We start from the raw sequence: 23439 nt of genomic DNA on the forward strand, positions 1-23439 counted from the left end.
CACCAGCAGAGAAGGTGGGGGAGCCGCAGCCGGCCTCCTCCCAGCAGATCACGGAGCCAAGTGCAGAGGCTGGAGCCCGACCACCGGAGGCCAAAGCCTGGCTTTGTCTCTTCCTTGTGACCCTGGGAAACATACTGAACTTCCCTGTGGCTCAGTTTCCTTGTGTAAACTGGGGATGATAACATCGTATCTATCATGTAGGGTTGCTGTGAGGATGAGGAAAAGGATATTTGTTAGAACAGTGCACACAGTGACATAATCCTTTAGGTTTCAAAGAGAAATTGGGAGAGGTGCATGCAGATTTTCACAGGATTGCAAGCACAGGTTCAGCAATCTGGTAAGTAAAGTAATAGCTGGAGTCTCACCTGAGGTCGGGTGAGGCACCGCGGTCTCTGCTGCCCCCTAGTGGATGCACCCTTCACTTTTAAATCAACTCCTTTAGGAGAAGACAATAATCTCTTTTATTTTATTTTTCATATTTTAAAATAAACAGAGATGGAGTCTCGCTCTTGCTCAGGCTGGGCTTGAACTCCTGCTTTCAAGCAATCCTCCCACCTTGGCCTCCCAGAGTGCTGGGCCTACAGGCGCCCAGCCAAGTATAAGCCCTTTAGGGCTGCAGTTCTCAATGCTTGGGCCAGTACCGGTCTGTGGCCTGTTCGGAACTGGCCGCAGAGCAGGTGAGTGGCGGGTGAGCAGCGGAGCTTCATGTGTGTTCACAGCCACTCCCTATCGCTTGCATCACAGCCTGAGCTCCGCCTCCTGTCACGTCAGCAGCAGCACTAGAGTCTCCCAGGAGCATGAACCCTGCTGTGAACTGCACATGGAGGGGTCTAGGTTGTGGCTCCTTGTGAGAATCCAATGCCTGATGATCTGCGGTGGAGCTGAGGTGGTGATGCTAGCGCTGGGGAGCGGCTTTAAGTACAGATTGTCATTAGCAGAGAGGTTTGACTGCAGAACGTGTGTAATGTGGCTGAATCATTCTGAACCCACCCCCCCCCCCAATCCATGGGAAAATTGCCTTCCATGAAACCAGTCCCTGGTGCCGAAAGGCTGGGACCACTCCCCTAGGGTATCCTTTGGAGGAGGTTCTGGCCAAAGCACCTTCCCCAGTCGGCCACGGTTTCCAGGCAGTGAGAGGCGGGAGCCGCCGTCCTATGCGCAGGTCAGACCGACGGCAGTTTTATGCAGACCGACTGTAGACACCTCTTCAAACCAGCCCTAGTGAAAGGTTTATTATAAGGATCCAGAGCTCTTAGAATCCACTGACAACCTGAATAATCAACACCCAGGTCGTCAGAGACTCAGAGCCAGTCTTTCTTAGACCCTTCACCAGCAGGGCCTGTCTTTATGTAGAATATTCATCACAGGGCTTCTTTATTCTTTAATTTTTAAAATGTTGCATTAAAATATTACCTATTTTGCCTACTGAGTTTTTGAGAGCTCCTTAAATTGTGTGCCTGTGACAAGTGCCTCCCACCTGCACCCGGGCCCAAAGCCACAGTTCGCACAGCCTTGCCTTCTTCCGCAGCAGTTTTGAGAAAAAATGGTTACTGGAGGGCAAGTGGAGCAAAGCACATCCCAGCCATTCCCTCCCGGAGCGGAGCCAAGGACCCAAGGCCCCTGGCTAATACAGGGACTCCCTGACAGTCACTTCCGGGGAAAAGCACTTACTGCTCCCTGCCCCACCGGCGGGAGAACTGGTCTAGGACGCTCAGCAAAACCACAGGAGGGAGAGGAGGGAGAGCCTCCCTGCCCAGCGAGGCCCTAGCCTGAGCCCCTCTTCCCTTCCGGGAACACTCAGCCCTGGAATTGCAGCTCCCGGGGAAGCAAACATCGCTGGGATAAGGCAGGAAAGGGGTCAGGGAGAATTCACCTAAAATAACCGTGCCGACCAGGGTCTGGAAAAGCTGCGTCTACTGAGCACGAGGAAGAGAGAAAAGAACAAAGATGTGGCATCTATCCAAACATTTTGAAGTTAGAGAGCAGCAACAACGAAAGACTATAGCATAGGAATACAAACATTCAGTCCTGGGTAAAAACATCTAATCCAAGGCGGAGAGTCTCCATTTGGACTTCTTGAGTTATAGAACTTAATAAAAACTTGGATTTTAATAAAAACAGCTCAAAGATGAGATAAAAAAACTGAATGACATTTTGTAATAAAAGATAAGGCTGGGCAGTGACTCTCACACCTATAATCCCAGCACTTTGGGAGGCTGAGGTGGGAGGATCGCTTGAGGCCATGAGTTCAAGACTGGTCAGAGGAAAGGATGAGAACCTGATCTCTACAAAAAATTTAAAAATTAGCTGGGCGTGGTGCTGTGCACCTGTAGTCTCAGCTACTCAGCAGGCTGAGGCAGGAGGATCACTCGAGCCCAGGAGTTTGAGGTTGCTGTGAGCTATGATGATGCCACTGCACTCCAGCCCGGGTGACAGAGACTGTCTCAAAAAATAAATTAAATTTAAAAATTAAAGTCATTTCAGAGCTAAGAAAAACACTGGTGCCCCAAACACCAACACAAAACTAAAATAAGTTAAAAATAGAAGATAAAGTTTTCCAAAATAATGGCCCGGGGGGAGCTGAATCTGACATTAGAAATGATACACTGTGTTCTCGGGAGGTTAAAAAAAAAGATTCAGAAAAAAAATCAACACTAGGACGTTTCCTAACAAACTTATTGAAACTTAAGAATGAGGAGGAGTCCCTATGCAATTTGACAGGAGGAGCAGTCACTTCCGAGGGGACAATGGGGCGCCCTGCGCCCCCTGCAATGGGGCAGGGGACAGGGAGCACTCAGCAAGGCGAGTGGCCACGCCGCGAGCAGGCGTGCCACGTCCCAGCGACATTTCTCACTCCATGTCCCACACCCCAATAAACACAAATTCACACACACAACACAGGTGCGGAGGGAAGAAGCAAGGCCCGGAAAGGTCGCGCCCTGCAGGCTGCCATCCAAGCATGAGGGTGCCGTCATGGTCACAGGAGCAGACGTTGTACATCTCGTCCGTGTACAGATCACACCGTTAAACAAGATCAGGGACACAGGACAAAGTCCGTGAATTCCTCTGCCTTGTCCAGTGGTTAACGCACACTCAGTTGGTTTAATTAAAAAAGAAAGAGGTTTAACATCATTAAAGGAAACCACCAGAAGTACAAAAACTACAGCCTAACCACCAAAACCCAGACAGCCTGAGCATGAAGGAAGGCGGAAGGATTGTGTCTCTAATGCAGTTTTCAAGTTTCACAGCTGATAGTCAAAAGACATCACCCAAATTTATTAGATCACCAGACATTAAAACAGACATGAAAAAGATGAAGACAAATTCATTAAAAACACGTTTCTTCTGCTTATGAGTCTGCAGACAGGGCAAGGCTTTGGGGACAGCTGAACCCGGCTCCCCTCGGTGTCAGCTGTGATGGCTGCAAGGCTGAGGCTGGAAACGTTCAAACCCCTCACTTGCCCGCATCCGTGCCCGGGCTGGGAGACTCCGCAGCGGGGCTGGGACAGGCTGGGACAGGCGGGGCTCCCTGGGCATCTCTGCATCCATCTATGTGGACTCTGGGCGTGGCCTCTCCAGGGTGTGGCTTCAGGGGAGCCGACCAAGACATAGTTTTTATTTTTTTATTATTTTTTGAGACAGGGTCCTGCTGTGTTGCCTGGGCTAGAGTGCAGTGGCATCATCACAGCTCACAGCAACCTCAAACTCCTGGGCTCAAGCGATCCTCCTGCCTCAGCCTCCTGAGTAGCTGATACTACAGGTACACAGCACCACGCCCAGCTAATTTTTTAATTTTTTGTAGAGACAGGGTCTTGCTATATTGCCCAGGGTCTCAAACACCTGAACTCAAGCAATCCTCCTGCCTCAGCCTCTCAAAGTGCTATGATTACAGGAATGAGCCACACGCTGGGGAAGATATGGGTTTTTAAATCTATCAAATCGGCAGGTGTGAGGCCCAGTGCTGGGAAGGACAGATCTACTGCTGACAAGAGTAAGATGGCAAAACCACATGGGAAAGCAACCTGGCAACATACACCAATGTTAAATTGTTTGTTCTAACAATTCCACTGCTAGGAATTTACCTTTCAGATATACACAAAAGCTGACCAAAATATTTAGTACAAAAATGTTCACCGCAGCATTGAATATACTAGCAAAAAAGCTATGAACCCATGTGTCCATCCGCAGAGGCTATGCTGGTCAACAGCGGTTCAAACCTCATGGCTACCCTGCTAATCGACCACGCCACCATCCGTTACGGCCTCGGCTACTGGAACTCTCCCGGCTCACGTGCCACACCCACTGGTGCCCCTTCCGGTCACGTCTCCTGTGCAGCCCGTGCAAACGGGACTGTCGTCACACCCACCCCACTGCAGCTTGACGTCCACCAGGGTATTCCAGAGCTCCGCAAGGCCCCACGACGCCCTCACTTCTCCAGCCTCCCCACCCCCCGCAGCCCCTCCCTCTGCACGTCCAGCCACAGGGCGCAGGCAAGGACTGTTTCCTGGCCTCTATTTCCCTCGCCCAGTCCTCAGGGAAGGCCTCTGGTCACCCCAAGGAGATACGATTCCACCAACCCAGCAGGGCAGGAGGATCACTCGAGGTCAGGAGTTTGAGACCAGCCTGAGCCAGGGCTCCACCAGGTGCGCTCGCGGCTGTGCTGGCTCCTCTCAAACAGCAGCTCTCGTCCCAGCTCTCCTCCTCTCCACATCACCCCGCGCACGGGAACGAGACACACCTTCCGGCTCCAGCAAACTCACGCTAGGACTAGGTCTGCTGAGGCCTAGTCACACAGGCTTGGTCCCTGACGTGGGTGTGGCCCGGAGGCTGGGGACTGCAGGGCACATGTCCCACCCACAGCGCTGAGAGTGCAGGGGGTGCGGTTTGTTGGAGGAAATGTGAGTGGCTACTGTAGTGCGGGGAACAGATGCTACGAAGCCAAAACACACATCACTGTAAACCAGCAAATGTACTTTTTTTTGGGGGGGGGGGGGGAGGAGATCAAACTATTAACGCAGCTTCCACTGGGACGAGGTACTGGCAGCAGGGGAGGGCTGTACTCTTCCCTTTGCACCGTTCTTTAACACTGACATTTTCTAGCCCTGTGCATGTGCTGTTTTTAATTTCTTAAAATCACAATTGAGTTTTTTCCAAAGAATTTTAGTTCTTAAAAATGATACCTGTATATAAATGTTCCCTCATTCGGCTCCAACACATGAACAGCAAAATCAGACATTAATAGTAGCACATCATGTTAGTACCATACAAAACACCACAAATTTAGGCACTTTATCAAAGAAAAATGCTTAGAAATAAATGAGGTTATCAAGTCTTCTGCCACACCCTGCAGGGACACAGCTGATTCTCCATGCATGCTAAAACTGTCACATTAAGTGGAACCCACGAACCCTCGACACCAGCATTGCTCTTTCCCAAATAAGGAAACAAAACAGGTTTTACTGACCACATAAAACCTGACAGGCACACGAAAAGTTCTCTTCAACTGGTAAGTGCGATTCAGGTCAAAGAAGTTCGAAGTTAACTACTCAGGATTTGCAAGCGATACTATCTTCTGCTCTGCCCTGCCTGCAGAGACTCTGGGTTCACACACCCTGGCTTCCTGGAGAGAGAGATATATATATATGTGGTGTCAGAGCTCACTGCAGCGCCACCATAGCACGTCCTACCTCCACAGCAATGAAAATGATGTTTGTGGCAGAAGAGTCTCATTCAATGAACAGTTTTAAAAACTTGTCTGATTAGAATCTGCTATCCTCTTAGTTAACAGACAGCAAAAAGCACACACACAGCAGGCCCCCGCTCAGAGCGTGGAGGAGGGGCGTGGACCCTCAGTAGTCAACGACTCGCCAAGTTTCAATGGGAGAAGCCCCTGTAAGGCGTTTCCATAGTAAACATGTCAGTGCCCGACACTACTAATCAGAAAATCTGTCTTCTTATTTGAAGGCTTTTAAATAGTAATTCTCGTACTGACAACGAGACAGACCATTTCTAGAAGAAATCAGAATGTCATCCGGTGTGTGGTTTCCTGTGCCCACCCCCGCCCGAGCCCGGCAAGAGGCTCCGTGTGTCCCTCTGCAGAGCACCTCGCTGCCCCTCACAGCTCCTCCCTCCTGCTCCCGGCTCGATTGTCTTCCTTGGAAGCCCGGGGTCTCGGATCTCCTTCCTTCTTCTTTTTGCCCTTGTCTTGCTTTGTTTTATTTTTCTCTTTGCTTCCTCCTCCTTTGCCAGGGTACACCTGTCCCTCCAGAGTGACATCTGCACACCTGTCTTGACTGACCAAAAAGTCCTTGATCTCCCAGGCGTAGCTCCCGTCACGCAGCATGAAGATGGCGCGGTCTGATCCCACGATGAACCTGGACAGAGATGCGGTCACAGTTAGCACACGCTAGGAGGGGCTCACGGGTCAGAGCCATTCTGTGGCTCACCGAGAAAAACAGTTCATCTCACATTCTACATGAATACAGAACAAAACGCTGCATTCTCCAAGGCCTAGTAGCTACTGATATCAAATGTGTGAAAACAGTAACTCACCGAACTATTAAACACCCAGCTCAGATCAACATACACAGATGCTGGCTGCTCCTCTGTGGTATAAATGGACGCTCATGTTAAAAGAGAACATTGAGAAAAGCTCTTCAGGAAACTGCAGAGATAGCACAAGGGCCGCTGCCGGGGAGGCGAGAAGGCGGCTTCCATTCGTATCCGTTTTATATTCTAAAGTGTCCAGTTAAAGTTTTATGCAGCAAGACTCATGCTGATAAAGGCTGAAAACCACTGCCTTAGAGTGGGTCATGATAAGAGGCCCTTGAAGAGCTTAAGAAGACACTTGGCTACTGCACAGAAAAATCCTAACCCCAGAGGTTAACAGCAAGCAGCCCAGCTCGCCCACACTCGACAGATGCCAAGGAGCAAAGAGGAAGAGACTGGGGTCGGGGTGGACCGCTAGGTGGCCAGTGGGCCCGACTCCTCTGTTCCTGAGGGACTACACCACATTGTCACCCTCCCATTTATAACATTCCCACCATTCCACTGAGTGGTACTTCCAAACCACCAAGACCTTTATTTGTCCTCTTTAAGTGCCTATTTAACACAGTGATTGCCACACTACAAGGAAAAATTTTTCCTTGGGGCCACAGTGTTTTATTACAAAATAGAATAAAAACTTGGAAAACAACTATTCATTTAATCCACATTTTTAGAATTAAATTATCAATATTAATTGTAACAATCAGAACATTAACAAATGACATTTTCATGAGCCAACTGCAGGGTTTTGCCCATATTTTGCTTCACGAGGCCCCAGATTCAAAACTGGTGTGAGTTAAATACAACTCACATGGCAGTTAATGTGTTAAGCTAATGAAAGCAATCTGCTAGCCTTAACATTGTGTCTCAGAACCATACTGAGCCGTGAAAACCGGGCTCCTGACAGATGGCATTAAACAAGTTATCTGTTGAGAGTATGGTCCAGACTTTACGTGTGAACACAGCTATATACACAAGCATTCTCCACTGAGCAGAAACTTCTAAAGGAAGCAAACTGTCACTAATTTGTCCCTCCAAAAGGCTATGCTAGACAACCTTTTATTCATGAAATAAAAGCTAAAGATATAAAGATAAATAAAACTTCAGGAGCAAATCAGATAATAAAAACAAACAAACTTACTGGCTTTGACCAATAATGAATGCTCTTCTCTAAAGGGAAAAAGTTAAATAAACCAATTAAAAGCAGCTACGGCTGGGAAGGCCCAGGCCCAGGCCCAGGCAGGCACTGCCAGGGAGGAGGCCTGCCGCGGCCAGAGCCGAGGGGCAGCGTTACCTCTGGACGTCGTAGTTCGCGTTGAACAGACTGCCCTGCCAGAGGCTCGTGACCTCCTCTGTCTCCTTCTCGGTGGGGCTTCCTGACACAGTGACAAACATCATGAGCGTCTTCCCCTTTTTGGTCATTTTCAGTATGCTTTCAGGCTTGCCCGGGTCTATCTTTGAGAAGTCGACTGGTGCAGGGGGTCTCTTGTGCTCTGGAAGGTCTCCTTCTTCTATGTCGTCGTCTTTCTGTCAGGGTGGGGGGAAAGCATCAAACTTGTCATCAGAAACTTGCTTCTCAACCGCCACAGGTGAAAACGTCTGCGTACGGTGTCAGGTGCAGGTACACGACCTAAGTTGTAACGGAGAAAGGAAAACTCAGGGTTTTCCTCCTCTACTTGACTTTCAAGCAAAGCCTAAGTTGCAGGCAGTGCTACCACCCCTCACTCCAGGTCACCAAACACAGGCGCCACCGCGGGATGGGTTTCTAGAGCTTTTTCACTCTCCAAGAATCTGCTCACTATGGGGATTGTAAAATTGGCCACACTGTGGTAAGGTCACACGATGGAACGCTTCACAGCAACGCAGAAGAACAAACACTGATACACGCAACAAGTCTCAAAAATATTGAGTGACAGAAGTCAGCCACGAAATCAGATATACAATCTCATTTATTTAAAGCTAAGAATAGGCATAACTAGTCTAGGGAGACAGAAGCTGGAACAGTGGCTGCCTATGGGGGGTTAGGAGGAGGGACTGGCTGAGAAAGGACACGAGAACTTTTCTGGGGTGCTGGAAATAGTGTGCATTTTGACAGGGACGTGGATTACACAGATGTATCCATTTGTCAAAAGTCACTGCACTGTACACTTAAAGTCTGCTTCAGTGATTCACTAGGAGGACCAAAAAAAAGTGCATTTGATACGTATCCATCCACCTAAATAACAGGCACTGTACAAACACATCCCACTCCAGTTAGCAGGTCTGCTTTCTGCAGCGGTATGAGCTAGCGATCCTGACGCTATCTTCTGTGACGGCGAGGCTTGAGCCAAGGAGTCAATATTTTGAGGATGAGAGCCAGGTTCCTCACTTTTGAGAAGAAAGTTACAAATATGAAAGGGGGAAGAATGTACCCTGTGGTATTAGGCCGAAATTGTAGGCATCAGGACAAAACTTATGGTTTTTAATAGATTAATAGACAGGTAGAGAGAGAAAATATTTAAAAGAAACTGGGTTTCTGGGAAAAAAGGCTAATTAGAGCAAGGACTATAGACGATGAGCCCAGAATATCTTCTTGCATCACAAAGTGAGAAAGTGCTCAAAGAATCGTGGACAGGCTGGGTATGGTGGCTCACCCTTGTAAACCCAGCACTTTGGGAGGCAGGAGGATCACTTGAGGCCGGGAGTTCAAGACCAGCCTGGGTAACATAGAGAGACTCAGTTTTCTCAAAAAAATTTAAAAAATAAAATTAGCTGGGTGTGGTGGCGTGTGCCATAAGTCCCAGCTACTCTGGAGGCTGAGGCAGGAGGATGGCTTAAGCCCAGGGTTCAAGGCTACAACGAGCTATGTTGACACCACTGCACTCAGCCTGGGTGACAGAGCGAGATCCTGTCTTTGAAAAGAAAAAGAAAAAAGGAATCATGTAATATGTCAAAATGACAGAGAAGCCAACTTCAAGCAGCTCTCTTGGGCTGAATCTGGAATAATCTGAACATCAAAATAAATAGTAGTAATGACTTATAATCCCCCAAATAAAATAAGAGCCATGGAATCCATACTAATATAAACAAATGAATAAATTACTAACAGCAGAATACCAACCAGTAAAGAGAATACAGACGGACAGACAGATAAAAAATATTTAAAAGAATCACGGAACCAGGTTCCTTGGAGAAAAGCCTAACTTGAGCAACAGAGAGACATGAAGCACTGATGCTACAACACGGAGGAGCCCTGAACACATGCTTGACGCCAGACACGAAAGACACACGTTCTACAATTCTCTGTTTAGGAAATGTCCAGAATAAACACATCTGTTGAGACAGAAAGTACGTGTTAGTCATTCGGGCTGCCGGGGGGTTGGGAGAAAAAGCAGGAGGGCCGATGGAGGGTTTCGTTTTGGTGTGATAAAAACATGCTAAAATTGATTGAGATGGTGGCTGCACAACTCACTGAACACGCGAGAAACCACTGAGATTATACTCTGAACGTGTGAACCGCACATGGCACGCAAATTGTATCTCAACAAAGCTGTTAACAAAAACCCAACTTCAAATGAAACAAAAAGCCGCCACGTCACACTTCCTTCGTCCTCTTGACAAACCTCTGACGGGCCAAAGCTCAGGACACCAGTAACAATGTACTGCACAAAAATATTTTTAGTAAGAAGTGAGAACAGAAGAATTCCACAGCAGCGCTGGAAGAGGAGCCACACCGATGTAAGCCCTGGGACCGGCGCCGGGTCACGCACCAGCTGTGACACTCCTCGAGCCTGTCTGCTCATCCACAGAGCAAGAGGCAGAGCGAAGATCTCGGAGGCTCCTGGAGTGTGACCACACATCACACACCAACTTTCTCAACTCTGCCACCCTCCCAACTGACCTGTTTCTTCCTCATTTTGCTTTGGAAGAGCCGCTGGCAGGGACCTGCAGACAGGAAGGCGGGCTGTGCTGTCAGAGGGATTGGGGTTCAGCTCCCGGCTCCGCCACTGTGTGGCCCTGGGTAAGTCACGCAGCACCTCGGAAAATAGCTTTCCTTGCCTACAATGGGAAGGTAAGCTAATGGTACCCCTCTCCTGAGATTTGTCTGGGGACTTAGTGACTTAAAGGCCAGCAGGGCTCAGTGCTGTACACGCTGCTGTCACACTGCTCGCTCATTAGGCCCCTGCAGTCTGGCCTCAGTCACCCCACGGAAATTACACTCTCAGAGTCACCAAGGAGCTCCTAGTTGCCAAATTCACAGGCAGTTTCTGTTTTCATTCTGTCCTGCTTCTCCGTAACATCTGTTACAGTCTCGTTAAAACACTCCAAGACTTCTCATTGGTTCAATATCCTTTGTTTTTCAAACTGATTTCACTAATGATCATGAAATTAACTCAGCAAGTCACAAGCAGCATTTCTTTTTTAATGAAAATATAATTAAATAATCATAAGTCTAGTGCATACAGTATGGGTAAAAACTGTTCCAAGAAACTTTAATTTCCATCTTATAGGTCTTTGTGTGTGTTTCAGTTATAGAAAACACAACTGAAAAACAGCACCCTAATGAGCCTGTAGGATGTTAAGTGAAATAAGCCAGGCACAGAACGACAAATGCCACATGTTCTCACCCATATGTGGGACCCAAAAAAGTCGTGCTCACAGAAGTAGAGAATACAGCTGTGGTTACTGGGGGCTGGGGAGGAGAGAGGGACAGGAGAGAATGGTTAACAGATACAAAATTACAGCTAGGTAGGAGGAATAAGTCCTAGCGCTCTGTAGGGTGACTATAGCTAACAATAATTTATCATATATTTTCAAACAGCTACAACAGAATTTTGAATGTCCTCAACACAAAGAAATGATAAATGTTTGAGGTGACAAATATGCTAATTATTCTAAATTCATCATTACACCTTGTGTATACTTATGTATCAAAATACCACTCTGTACCCCATAAATACATACAATTATTATGTGTTAATTAAAATATGAAAAAAATAGTGCCCTAGATGTAGGTAACTATTCGGTTCTACTCTTGGTCCCACTGCATTGCTGAGTAATCTAATCTGTTCTTATCATTTTCTCTGTGCTGAAAACAATGCAATTCTTACCCCCAGGCAGGGCCGGGACCTGGGCCTCCAAGCCAGGCCCTGCCCTGACCCGGCCCAGCCTGACCTCTGGGCCAGTCTTCCATTTTCAACTGGCTTAACTTCCGCAGAGCTGTCTGTCAAGGTCAACAGCTGCAAAGCTGAGCCCCCCTTTCTGCAAATCCTTTTCTTCCTCCCGTTGTCCTTGATGCTAACTACCACCTACTGAGTGGCCACTACCTCAAAGACACTTTTTAGACATTATCTTCATCCTTCAGAACAATCCTATCCGATCTTCAATTAATAATACGAGGAAGATGAGACCCAGAGAGGGTAAATACGATAATTTACTCAATTTACTCACATGCTAGAAAAGATAGCAATGAAGTGCAAACCCACATTTCTGGCTCCAAATTCCCCCATCTGCCCCTTCCATCACACCTGGTTAGCATAACGTAAAATGAAATAACCACCTTTGGTTGTTTTTCTGCACCAACTGGGACTCAGCATTAGTTCTAACACAATGAGAAAGTTCCTACCTTCTTTCCACACATGTGAGGTACAGCCTGCCATTGAAGCTCCGATCCTCACGCTACCCGGGAAGGATCTGGAAGGATGGGCGTATGGATTTAGGGATTGCCCCTGGGGGAGGAAGAACTGCTCGCTACAGAAAAGCACCCACAGAGATGGAGATGCTGTCCCACAAGGAATCACTGCCACGGGGGAGGGGTGCTCACATCTGTGCACTGTCCCCAGCATCAGCTCATTTAGTCTGCGTGGCACCCCGCAAACTGGGATGTGAACGGAGTGCCAAACAACTGGCTGGGTTCAAGCTCTGTCCTTTTACTACATATGCTGTAACCCTCCTGTTCACACAATCAAACAACTACCAAGTCCTGTTAAGAGCATAAAATCTCTCACATTTCTCCCTTCCATTCCAATCCTGCAGCTTCTAGCTTAAACCAGGTCTTCCTCATCTTTCATTTGTGCTTCTGTTCACCATGTGCAGGGCACTGCAATAAAACAATTCAAAGACCAGGCTCTAAAGTCAAGTGACAGAATTTTGAAACTCAGCTGGCTTGCTGTGTGGCCTGGAGCAAGTTATTTAACCTCTCTGTGCCTTAATGTCATTTAGAAAACAGGGATAAGTACCTCCCTCTTCGATGGGGTAAATGGATTAAATGAGATAATGTGTTTTCCAGGCCTTCAGATTCTCTGCCATGAAGGTAATGCAGTAACCCAGGGATGCTTAACAGCTGCGGAATGAAAACAGGAAGAGCAAAAAATCCCATCTGTGCTACGATTTCAGCCATAAAAATCAGGTCTTCCCGTGGCATGGCACTCAAACAAGTGGGCATGTTGTGAGACAAGGTTATAAACATTCCAGTACGGAATATTCGGGCAACAAAACTTTCATACTCATCAGGCCGACATATGTCCTAAATGAAGTACGGACCCCGCAGCATTTAAGGCCTGGCTCCCACCAACCTTTCCACCCTCACTTCTCACTACTTTGCTTCAGACAGTCTGTTCCAGCTAACCCAAATTATTCAGCATAGCTAATGACTACTGAGCTGTACTAGTCTGGGTTCTTTCCATGTTCTCAGTTCATCCTTGTAACTACTCTGAGGTGGGTACTAACACTTCTGTTTCGCAGATGAAGAAACTAAGGCACAGAGTTCTTTGCTAGTCCAAATCCACAAGTTTCAGTGGTTTGAACCCAGGCACTGTAACTCCGGCACCTGGGCTGTTAACCTCCGCGCTCTTCCCGCTCTCCCGCCCAGTTCCCACGCCTCATCCTCAGCTCACGTGTGAGGTGCCTTTCTCCCGCATTTTCCTTGGCCCATCTGAAGTGCCACTTCCCTCCTGAAGCCCTTGAGATTTTCACAGCACCCAGCAATTTCTACTTTGTATTATGGTTTTTGAGACAAAGGCTCAATCCACTGTCCTGGTAGAGTGCAGTGGTGTCATCACAGCTCACTGCAACCTCAAACTCCTGGGCTCAAGTGATCCCCCTGCCTCAGCCTCCGGAGCTGGGACTACAGGTGCGTGCGTGCCACCATGCCCAGCTACGTATTAGGGTTATTTTAATTATCTGCTGTTCCTAATGGAGTTCTTGTTCATCTCTGCAACACCCTCTTCACCCAGCTCAGGGTCTAAGTATTTACAGGGTAGGATTTCTCATAAGATGATGTTCTCACTCTGGCAGACCAAAAACAGACAGCGAGATTGCAAGGGAGATGGAAAACGGATAGGCAAGTTCCCTCTTCACACGCAAATCTTCCCCAATCTTTCCACCAGCTGCTGATAAAACACATGAAAACACAAGCCTGCTTTCTTCTAGTCAAATGCATCAGGGGGTATTTTAAACTCATGCTTTGAGGTCTTTAGCCCCTCCCCACAACACACAGAGAGATAATTACAAAATAACAAAACATCAGTGTTGTAAGGAATCTTAGGTCTCATCCAGTGAAACCTCCTCCTTTTGCAGATAAGGAAACAAGCCCAGAAAGGAGACATGACCTGCCCAAGGTTACACCACTGTTCAAATCAGCCAGGACAGTATAACCACCTTGGGGAGGGAAAAGGGCAGCAACGTGGTTTTGGTCCACTGAACTTTCCCTTAAAAGCTGATTACACACTCCCTGAAATTGCACACTCTACAGCATCCAAGTCACAAACCAGAAAAGTGTAAGTTCCATCTTAGCCACTTATCCCCCCCCCCCCATAAAATAAATCCATCCACAAAACTACAAAATTCCCAGCAGGGACATACACCAAAATGGGAGTCTGAAATCCCACTGACTTCGAAGCCAAGAGAACCGTCACAGCTGAGCTAACCTCAGGAAAGACCCGTCCTGCAACCCGCTCACCCGGCCACCACCCCAGACAAAGGGGGGAGGAGGAAACGCTCCTCGGGGGAGCAGGGGAGGTCTCCCCGCCCGCAGGGCTCGGCGACCCGGGCCCTGGGGGACAGCGGGGCGGAGGTGCTGCCCGTGACAGGAGTGGCCCGCGGGGCGGTGGCAGGTGGAAGAGGACACTGGGACGAGAGGGCTGGGGAGAGGGTCGGCGGGGCGTGAGGGGTCGGGGGGACACGGAGGGTCGGCGGGGCGTGAGGGGTCGGGGGGACACGGAGGGTCGGCGGGGCGTGAGGGGTCAGGGGGACTCGGAGGGCCGGCGGGGCGTGAGAGGGTCAGTAGGGACTTGGCGGAGCAGCGAGGTTAGGGGTCAGAGGGCCGAGACGGGACGGGCAGGTCAGCGGGAGCAGGGTCGGGGACAGAGCAGAGCCGGGGCGCGCACCGACCTCCCACTGTTCCAGAAGCCGCGCCATGTCCGCGTCATTGTAGTCGCGAATGTCCTTCTTCTTCTTCCGGGGCGGGGGGACAGCCTCGCCAGGCGTCCCGGCCGGGCCCTCGGCCGCGCAGGCCCCGCGCGGCGGCGGCGGCGGCAGCAGGTCGGAGGCGCAGAGCAGCAGCAGGGCCGCGCGCGCCCACACGGAGGCCGCCATCTTCGCCGGGTCCCCGCCACGCCGGCCCCGCCCCGCGGACGCTGACTTCGTGGCCCCGCCCCGTCTCATTTCCCTAGCCCCCCCCCAACTCTGAGAGCCCCGCCCCGCTACCTTGGCCCCGCCCCGCGGTCCGCCCGGGCTGGGTCCGTCCCAGTTTCCGTCTCCGGAACGCACAGGCCGGGTCCCGAGCTCCCCCGGGCCCTGCGGGGACCGCCAGCCGCTCCCGCGAGACCTGCTTCTCGCCTGCGAACTGCCCCGAAGCGGGGGGCGGCGCGGCCCCGGCCCCGGCGACGCCCACTGGCCCCGCGCCCGCGCCCGCGCCCGCCTCTGCGGACGGCGGCGTTTCCGCAAGTCCGGGACGGGTCGGGCTCGGATTCGCTTCAGCCAACCTTCAGTATCGCCGTCGTCGCCAAAACTCCGAAATTTTTAAGTCACTGTCGTTCATTTTTTAAAAATAGCTTCAGTGTTTGACTCCAGCCAACACTGGAGGCTCCGATGATCCTTCACGAGGACGAATCGCGCTGGTTTTGTTCAAGATCCCACGGGTTGCGAATGGCTGGGCGGCGATTCCTTCCCGCCGTTGATTACAGGAGCAGACACGGCGGCTCCTCGGCCACCTGGTACCCAGCCCCTTTCTTGTCCTGCTCCCTGTACTGGCCTGTGGCTTCCAGGGTCACCGGACGTTCCAGGATGGCTGCTGGGGCTCCAGCCATTGAGATGACATTCCACCAGAGGAAGGAGGAAGGCGGCCGGCCAAACAGAGCACACCTTCCAAATGGAGTCAACGTCTTTCAAGCAGCCTACGTGAACGTTGCACACAACGCTTCTATTTACATGTCATTGGCTGAAGCCTAGCCCTCCAGGGGAGGCTGAGAACTTGTCTCCTAGCTGTGTACATCGTCACCTCAAGTAAAACTGGGATTCTGTTATCAAGGGGAAAAAAAAAAGTGGAGGTTGAGTAAGCAACTAGCCAGCAATGTCTGCCTTCCTCGCTCTTAGGAGGAATGCAGTTTAAATTGTCTCCCCCCCGTGGTAGTTGATAGTCCACACATTCATGCATCTCTATGTAAACACCCTATGCTATGCCATTTCCTATTGACCTTGAACAGAAACAGCTCATAAAGGTTTCCCCCCCACCCCTGAAATCACAAGGGAAATGTCATAAGCTTTCTCCCCGGAGCACACTGCTCCACCCAGTGGCTTGGAGCCCTAGCCTGGTGCAGTCATACTAAAAAACATGCACAGCTGTGGCTGATCATGTGCTCTGTTGGGAGGGGTCACCCTGGTAACTCATTTGCCAGCTTCCAAGTTAAGGGGCAAAAGTGCTGGGATTCTTGGCCACAGTAACTAGTTATAGATTATAAAAGTCATTGAGAGTTTTACAGAAATTGCTGGGATTGTGTAAAAAGTCCCAGGGCTACTGACTTTCATCTAAGCAGGAAATCAGTTTAGCATATGCTCCGCTGATGTGAAAACATCTGGATCGATTGCAGTTTCAACATTTTGATATTTGACACTTATTTTGGTATTTGGGACTTCACTCTGGAGGAATTTATTTACCAAGGACCTACTGTTAATCAAGAAGGAGGTGAGGCACTGACAGAAAGATTAATATACCAGAATTCCTGCTTTTGGACTAGCAGAGGAGATAAGTACACAGTAAACTTCAAGCAGATTATGGGAGACCAGGGCCTGAAGGGACGATAATATCCCTATTTTAAGTAAGAGGAAACCCTCGTTTTGGAATTACATAACTGGTCTGAGGCCACATGGCTAGTGCGGCAGCCAGGCACGAATGTGAGCCCAGGTGTACTGGATGACAAGGTCCAGTCTCCCCTGGTGCCTTTCTTCCGTCCTGGCACCATCTGGGCTCATCAGTGAGGCACTCGGGATAGTGAGACTGGGAGCCACGTGGAAAATGGATTGAAAAGAGTCTGGAGCCAGGAGCAGTGAGATGGGAAAAGAGTCTGAACCGGGCTGAGGCAGTGCAGTGTAGGGCTGGGGAAGAGAAGAAAGAAGTGAAAGAGACTGTGTGCTCACGGCCTAAATGAAGCCACTAGCCTCTCTCTGCCCTGAGGTTACTACCAACCCCACCTCTAAGTGGTTCAGCGACTGTGTATGGTAACATTGAATCTCAGATCTAATTAGTGTCCTAACCCAGGCTGCTGGCATGCATCATTCCACAACAGAGGACAGTAAAGCAAGACTTTCTGGCACTGTTCGGAATCAGGCAGGGGTGATACTCAAGATGTTGAAAAGCTGGAATAGCACAATTACCAATTAATCAGAACTGAGGCCTGTGACCTGAAGGGGAGTCCCTGTTACGCCAAACCTGAACCCTTTAATGACTAAACCGTGGGAAGGTAGGGGAGGGGGGGTCTGGGAGTGGAGCTGAGGTAGGAATGGGGGAGGCACTGACTATTTACCAATTTTGACTTTTGCTGCTTTTTAGTCTAATGCAAGAACAGGCACTGCATACTTTCTAGGTTTTATGTGCCCCTAAATTTACAGTCTCTAAAATTTTTAATTACATAGAAAGACATGAATCACTTGCTTTAGTTGTTAACGTTTTGTTGCAACTAACTGGCTGGTTGCCTTTTGATTACAGTTTCACATTTTCAGTAGAGAATGTGATTGGCCCAGCCTGGGCAGGTGTCCGGTCCTGATCATCACCACCCTCATCTGTGAACAGGAGAGCAGGACTCATAGAGTTAAACATAACAATCAAAACTTGTGTTTCCCAAACACCGTGAAAAAAAGCTAAAAGGCAATAAATTGGGAGAAAAACTGCAACATGGTATATACAAAAATAGCTTACAAATCAGAAAGAAAAAGATGAACACCTCAGTGAAAAATGGGACTGGCTATAAACAAGTACAAATATAGAATGAATATAAATGAATAAACATAAATAGAATAAATATTAATGGCCAATTCATCTATGACACACAAAAAAAGGCCAGAATCTCGCTAGGTATCAAAAAAATGCACATTCAAACAAGGTTCATTGTTTACCTATCAGTTGGTCTTGGATAAAAATAAAGGGAGTACATCCTTGGCAAGGCTGAAGAAATAGGCCTTCTCATTCACTTCCGGGAGGTAGAGTTTTTCTGCATGAAAATTAGGTGAAATATATCAAAACCTCCCAAACTGTGCACAATCTGATTAGCAATTCCGCTTCCACCTGCTGACTCTGAGGAAATAGACAATGAAAGCAACAGAAGTGACAGTAACACTGAGCACGGGGGATGCGGCAGGGACTCTTCCAAACACTTTGCATGTGTTTCTTCATTTACCCCCGTGACAATCCTACCTAACACTCTCCGTAAGAGGGAAGACAGGAACCACACAAGTGTTTCAAAAATAGCAGACTGTATCCTGTTGTATATTGGTTTTGGAAGGAAAAGTAATAAAATAACGTATTAAAAAAACAGCAGACTGTAAAACCTACATCTACAGACTGCAAGATACAGTCCACTCACACAATGGAAAACGATGCAGTCATTACATATGATATCATAGATGTGTATTTGTTGCTACTAAAGATGTTCGCTTTATATTATTAAGGGATAAAAATGATATTAAAGTTATATAGATATGTATATTTATATATAGGAAAATAGCTGTAAATATGTATATAATGGCTATCCCTAAGCAGTGAGATTTCAAATTATTTTAACCTTGTCTCTATATTTTCTGTTTTTCTCGACATATATATCAGTTGTGTTTTAAATGGGAGAGATGCACAAACACACTAATGCTCACCGAATTTGTGTGCACAGAAAAACAAAACAGCGGGACATTGCTCCACAGGGAAGGTACATTAGGCCAAAGAACGCCCCTATCGACCACCAGGGGGCACTGCACACAAAACACAGCTTGGTGTTGGCCCAGTCAGGGGTGCAGCATAAAAGTTGGCATCAAAACCCAGAGAAGGGCCGGGCGCGGTGGCTCATGCCTGTAATCCCAGCACTCTGGGAGGCCAAGGTGGGAGGATCACTTGAGGTCACGAGTTCAAGACCAGCCTGAGCAAGAGCGAGACCCCCATCTCAAAAAAATAAAAAATCAGAGTGCTTACAATGGAATATCATTCAGCCTTAAAAAGTAAGGAAACTCTATTGCACTCCAGCCTGGGTGGCAGAATGAGACCCCGTCTATTTTTAAAAAAAAAAAAGGAAATTCTGACACACTACAACCGTAAAGACATTATGCTCAGTGAAACAAACCAGATACAAAAAGACATTATGCTCAGTGAAATAAACCAGATACAAAAGGACAAATACCGTATGATTCCATTTGCACGAGGTCCCTGCAGCAGTCAGACCCACAGAGAGAGGAGAAGGGTGGTTGCCAGGGCTGGGGGAGGGGTTGGATGGGGAGCTGTTGTTAACAGGGACAGAGTTTCGGTTGGGAAGATGACAAATTTCTAAAGCTAGACAGTGGTGATGGTTGCACAGCAATATACTTAATACCACTGAGCTGTATACTTAAAAGTGGTTAAGATGGTACATTTCATATTTTACAATTGAAAAAACAAAAACAAAGCAGAGTGCCCATACTTTTCTCTGCACCTTCTAAAACAGGCAGAAAAGGGAGAGGATGTTTCCCCAATCCTACCTGCCCCAGCTCCGTCGGTTCCACCTTTGCCTGCCCAAATCCTCACTCAGTTCTCTCTGCATCTTGCCCACTCACTTATCAAATGCCTGCTCTGCACGGGCTTGGGCCAGCACCGAGGATGCCCTCTGCGGGGGGCCAGGCCACAGTCTGCACAGCCCCAGCTCCCTCCCGTCCGCTCCGTTTACCTTCCCCCAGCCCGTCCTCAGTCCACACGTTTTCAGCATTCTTCTCTCACGCAACATCCATTTTAATAAAAAATATTGTCTCAGTCCGTTCATGCGCTATAACAAAATACTGTAAACAGGGTAATTTATAAACTAATAGAAATCTATTGCTTACAGTTCTGGAGGCTGGGAAGTCCAAGATCAAGGTGTCCAAGATCTGTGTCTGCCGACGGTCCATTTCTTGTAGGTGACACCCTGTTGCTGCATCCTCACATGACCCAAGGACCAAAGGAAGAGGTGAACCATCCCCTCACACCTCTTTCATAAGGTCACTAATCCCATCCATGAAAGCTCCACTGTCACGATTTAACCACCTCTTAAAGGCCCCGCCTCTTAATACCGCCACGCTGGCAACTAAGTTTCAGCATATGAATTTGGGGGGTTAGACCACAGCAAATACCTTGTGCAAGACTTTGGTTCACATTTATTTTAATTTTAAAAGAGGGTCCGAACAGGTAATAGGTGCAGTTTTCTAAAAAAAATAAAAATAAATAAAAAATAAAAAACCCTTACTCCAGTGACTCTAGGGTGAGACACAAACATGCCCTCCTCTATTAATCAAATTAGACTAAAATATGCTACAGCAGCAAATAACGCTCAAATCCCAATGGTCTGACACAACAGAAGTTTATTTTGTGCTTGTTACATACCCAACACAGGTCAAGAGAATCACTCCACAGTCACCTCGGCTTACGGGCTCCCCAAACTGCAGTCTCCTGCCGTAGTTACAGCAGGGTAAGAGAACTACAGATTGGCTTTTCACAGCTGGCCTGGCAGTGACACACATTTCACAGCAGAGGACAAATCACGGGACCCTGCCCACCTGCAGCTAACATGTTTGGTAGGCTGCACTGTCTCCACTGTGATTTCTTCACCATACCAAAGCTGAAACTGGGATTCCTTGTTTATGAATCTGTTGCCCTCCCTGGACTGTGATGTTCTAGAGTGGAGGCCTCAGGGTACTATGGAACTTTGGCATCCAGCACACCCAGGTGCACAGCGTTTGTGGAGTGAATGAACAACAGCAGAAAGTCAAGATGAATCTAAAGGAAGTCGGAGGTAGTATCTGGAAGGGTCAGTTTAGGAGGAGCTGCCCTCTCCGAAAAACGAAGCAGAGAAGGCCAAGAAAACAATCCTACCAATTTTTCTTCTTTCTTTTTTTTTTTTTTGAGTCCACAGCAGTAGTAGCAAATCCTACCAATCTTTAAAGCCAAACGAAACCTCACTGCAGAGAGTGCGACAGTCTGTGTGTGGCACAGCTCACTGTCGGGGTGGGTTCCAGCAACAGTAACAAAACAAACCGCATATACACAAGAAAGGAAAATACGACTCCAGGGGCACCACATGGCTTTGGATAGAAATCCCGATCCCAGAGCTGTTTCCTGAATAAACTGGGCGTAGAGGAAAGGTTTGACTTCTCCCTCGTAGTAAGTTTTTGGAGCTCAGAAAGACCAGGATGCAATTCCTAGGTTACCATGGAAGGAGCCTGATTACCCGACTATTTTCCCTTGTAGGATAAAGGGGATTAGCCCTACAGAATCACTGCCTGTTTCCAAAGTTGTCAGTTTTATTGACCTCTGTCTGCAAAATATTATAAGTGGGTTCATCTAGATTCCAGAAGATATCTAAGAACACTTTCTGCTGTAAGTAGGGTGACGTTCCTGGTTAATGTATTAACAGCATGTGTCACAGTTCACTCTCAGAACTGTCTGAGTTTGGACAATAAATTGCAATTCATCTCAGTTATAAGTAACAATTATAACTGGCTGGGAAAAGGTGACCTGGGGTCCTAGGAATGGACAGGGGGACGAACACGTGGCTGAGCCACCAGCTTGGTGGGGCTGGGCACCTACCTGGAGGCCTGTTTGAAGACTGGGAGGCCTGGCAGATGCTGGGAGGAAGCCCGGGTGTCCAACCGACCACTTCCTGAAGGACAAGCTGGTGGTGGCGGAGGGGGTGGTCCTCGCCCAGCCACCTGCTGTCTTCCCGCCCGGCAGTTTCCCGGTGGAATGGTGATGCTTGCTCCAAAGGCCGCCGTCTCTCTTACTCAACCGTGGTCGCTGTTACTCCGTATGAAAACGAAGAAGTAGAAGTGACTGGGGGCAAACGGTGCTGGTCAAAGCCCATAGCAATTCTAACAGCGACCCTTTACGAGTCACGCAGCCAGCGCACAGCGCCGGATTTCGAGAGGGGAAAGCGGGGTACTCGGGAGAGAACTTGCAAGTCACAGCTCCCCACTAGCGGGGGAATTGTGACCCGGGACCTGGTCAGGCCCGCGCTAACCGCATAAGGCACGCTTTAAGGGAGGGAGCGGCGCGCACCTGGCCCCCCGGACCCGCGTCCAGGACTCCTTTCCTGTCTCCGTGTCGCCGGCCGCCCTCAGCAACCCGCGGTGGAGAGGACCAGGCACAACAAAGGGCAGGGGAAGCGCTTGGAAGACCGGTCCAAGTCCTGCGACCCGAGAACAGGCCCCCAGCAAGTTACCGGGGGATGGCACCGAGTGTCCTTCTCCCTTTGGCCCGGAGGGCGGGTCACCCTTCGGATTTGCTCTCTCGCGGGGAGGAGGCGGAGAGTCCCCCGGGCCGGCCGGGAGCTTACGTAAGGCCAGCGCGGGCTGCGCCCGGGTCCTCTCGGTGCGCGCGGAGCCCCCGGCCCGGGCGGGTGCCCGGCCCAGTGCCCCGGCTCGGCCCGCGGCGGCGGGGAGGCGGCGCCCGCGCAGCCCCGGCTTCCCGGGGGAGGAGCAGCGCACCGCGCAAGCATCCGGGAGCGGCGCAGGGGGCGGGGGAAGGGCGAGAGGAGGAAGCGGGATTTAAACGAGAGGCGGTGACGCCACACAAAAGGCTTCTATAGGCTCCGGGCGGCGGCGGCGAGCCGGGCGCGGCGCGGACGGGAAGAGGGAAGCCGAGCGGCGCCGCGCGGAGGAAGCGGCGCTTTCCCGGGCCTGCCGCCCCCGCCCTCCCCTCGGTCCTCCCGCGCGCTCGGAAGTTGGTGCTGCTGCAAATGGCAGGGGCCGCGGCCAGAGCCGGCCGCCGCGGCGTCGCGGGGACCTTCTGAGTGCGCCGGAGGCGTGCGGGTCCGATGCGCGGGGCCCGGGGCCCCGGGGGAGCTCAGCCGCTGCGAGCCCGCGACGCAGAGGCGACGGGGACGGACTCGCGCCGACAGCCAGCGGCCGGCCGCCGGGCGCGCGTTCCGGGAGGGCATGCGGCCGCGGGCCCGTGCTGCGCGCCGTGAGCCCGAGAGGCGGGAACGGGCCGCGCGGTGCCGGGCACGCCCGGGCGCGGTGGGCGGGCGACAGCGCTAGCGGGGCGGCCGCTGTGCGCAATCAGAGCAGCCTCCCGCCCGACTCCGACTGCGCGGCCGCGACAGCGCCGGCCACACCCTCGGCCCTGCCGCCGGCGCCGCGTCCCGAGAGCGGCAGGCGGGAGATGCGCGCGGGGCGGCCGCGCGTCCCGCAGAGCCAGCCCGGGCCGCCGTCGCG

General features: G+C 50.0%; 1 protein-coding gene across 3 annotated transcripts; it reads right to left on the minus strand.

Moving 5' to 3' along the window:
* Positions 1-4985: 4985 nt before the first annotated feature.
* On the minus strand, positions 4986-22831 carry MESD (mesoderm development LRP chaperone). 3 transcript variants are annotated; one of them, XM_045561414.1, is made up of 5 exons: positions 22446-22831; positions 21815-22021; positions 7841-8073; positions 6299-6374; positions 4986-5620 (listed from the first exon to the last, which is right to left on the minus strand). In XM_045561414.1, the coding sequence occupies exons 1-5, from the start codon at positions 22719-22721 to the stop codon at positions 5543-5545; spliced, it is 870 nt and encodes a 289-aa protein (XP_045417370.1). In that variant the 5' UTR covers positions 22722-22831; the 3' UTR covers positions 4986-5542. The 3 variants fall into 3 exon arrangements, with proteins under 3 accessions (XP_045417370.1, XP_045417369.1, XP_045417371.1); XM_045561413.1 differs by having other exon boundaries at positions 5438-6374; positions 22446-22820; XM_045561415.1 differs by lacking the exons at positions 21815-22021; positions 22446-22831 and adding an exon at positions 14917-15156 and having other exon boundaries at positions 5438-6374.
* Between the last annotated feature and the right edge of the window lie 608 nt (positions 22832-23439).

Source organism: Lemur catta, chromosome 9 (genome assembly GCF_020740605.2).
Source record: "Lemur catta isolate mLemCat1 chromosome 9, mLemCat1.pri, whole genome shotgun sequence".
Classification (NCBI taxonomy): Eukaryota; Metazoa; Chordata; class Mammalia; order Primates; family Lemuridae; genus Lemur; species Lemur catta.

Excerpts from the sequence above, each read along its gene's own strand:
- MESD (XM_045561413.1), bottom strand. The coding sequence starts at position 22,721 with ATGCTTGCGCGGTGCGCTGCTCCTCCCCCGGGAAGCCGGGGCTGCGCG. Across the intron at positions 22,022-22,445 it reads ACACTCGGTGCCATCCCCCG|CGACCACGGTTGAGTAAGAG; the intron begins GTAACTTGCTGG and ends ACGGAGTAACAG. Across the intron at positions 8,074-21,814 it reads GTCTTCAAACAGGCCTCCAG|AAAGACGACGACATAGAAGA; the intron begins GTAGGTGCCCAG and ends CCACCCTGACAG.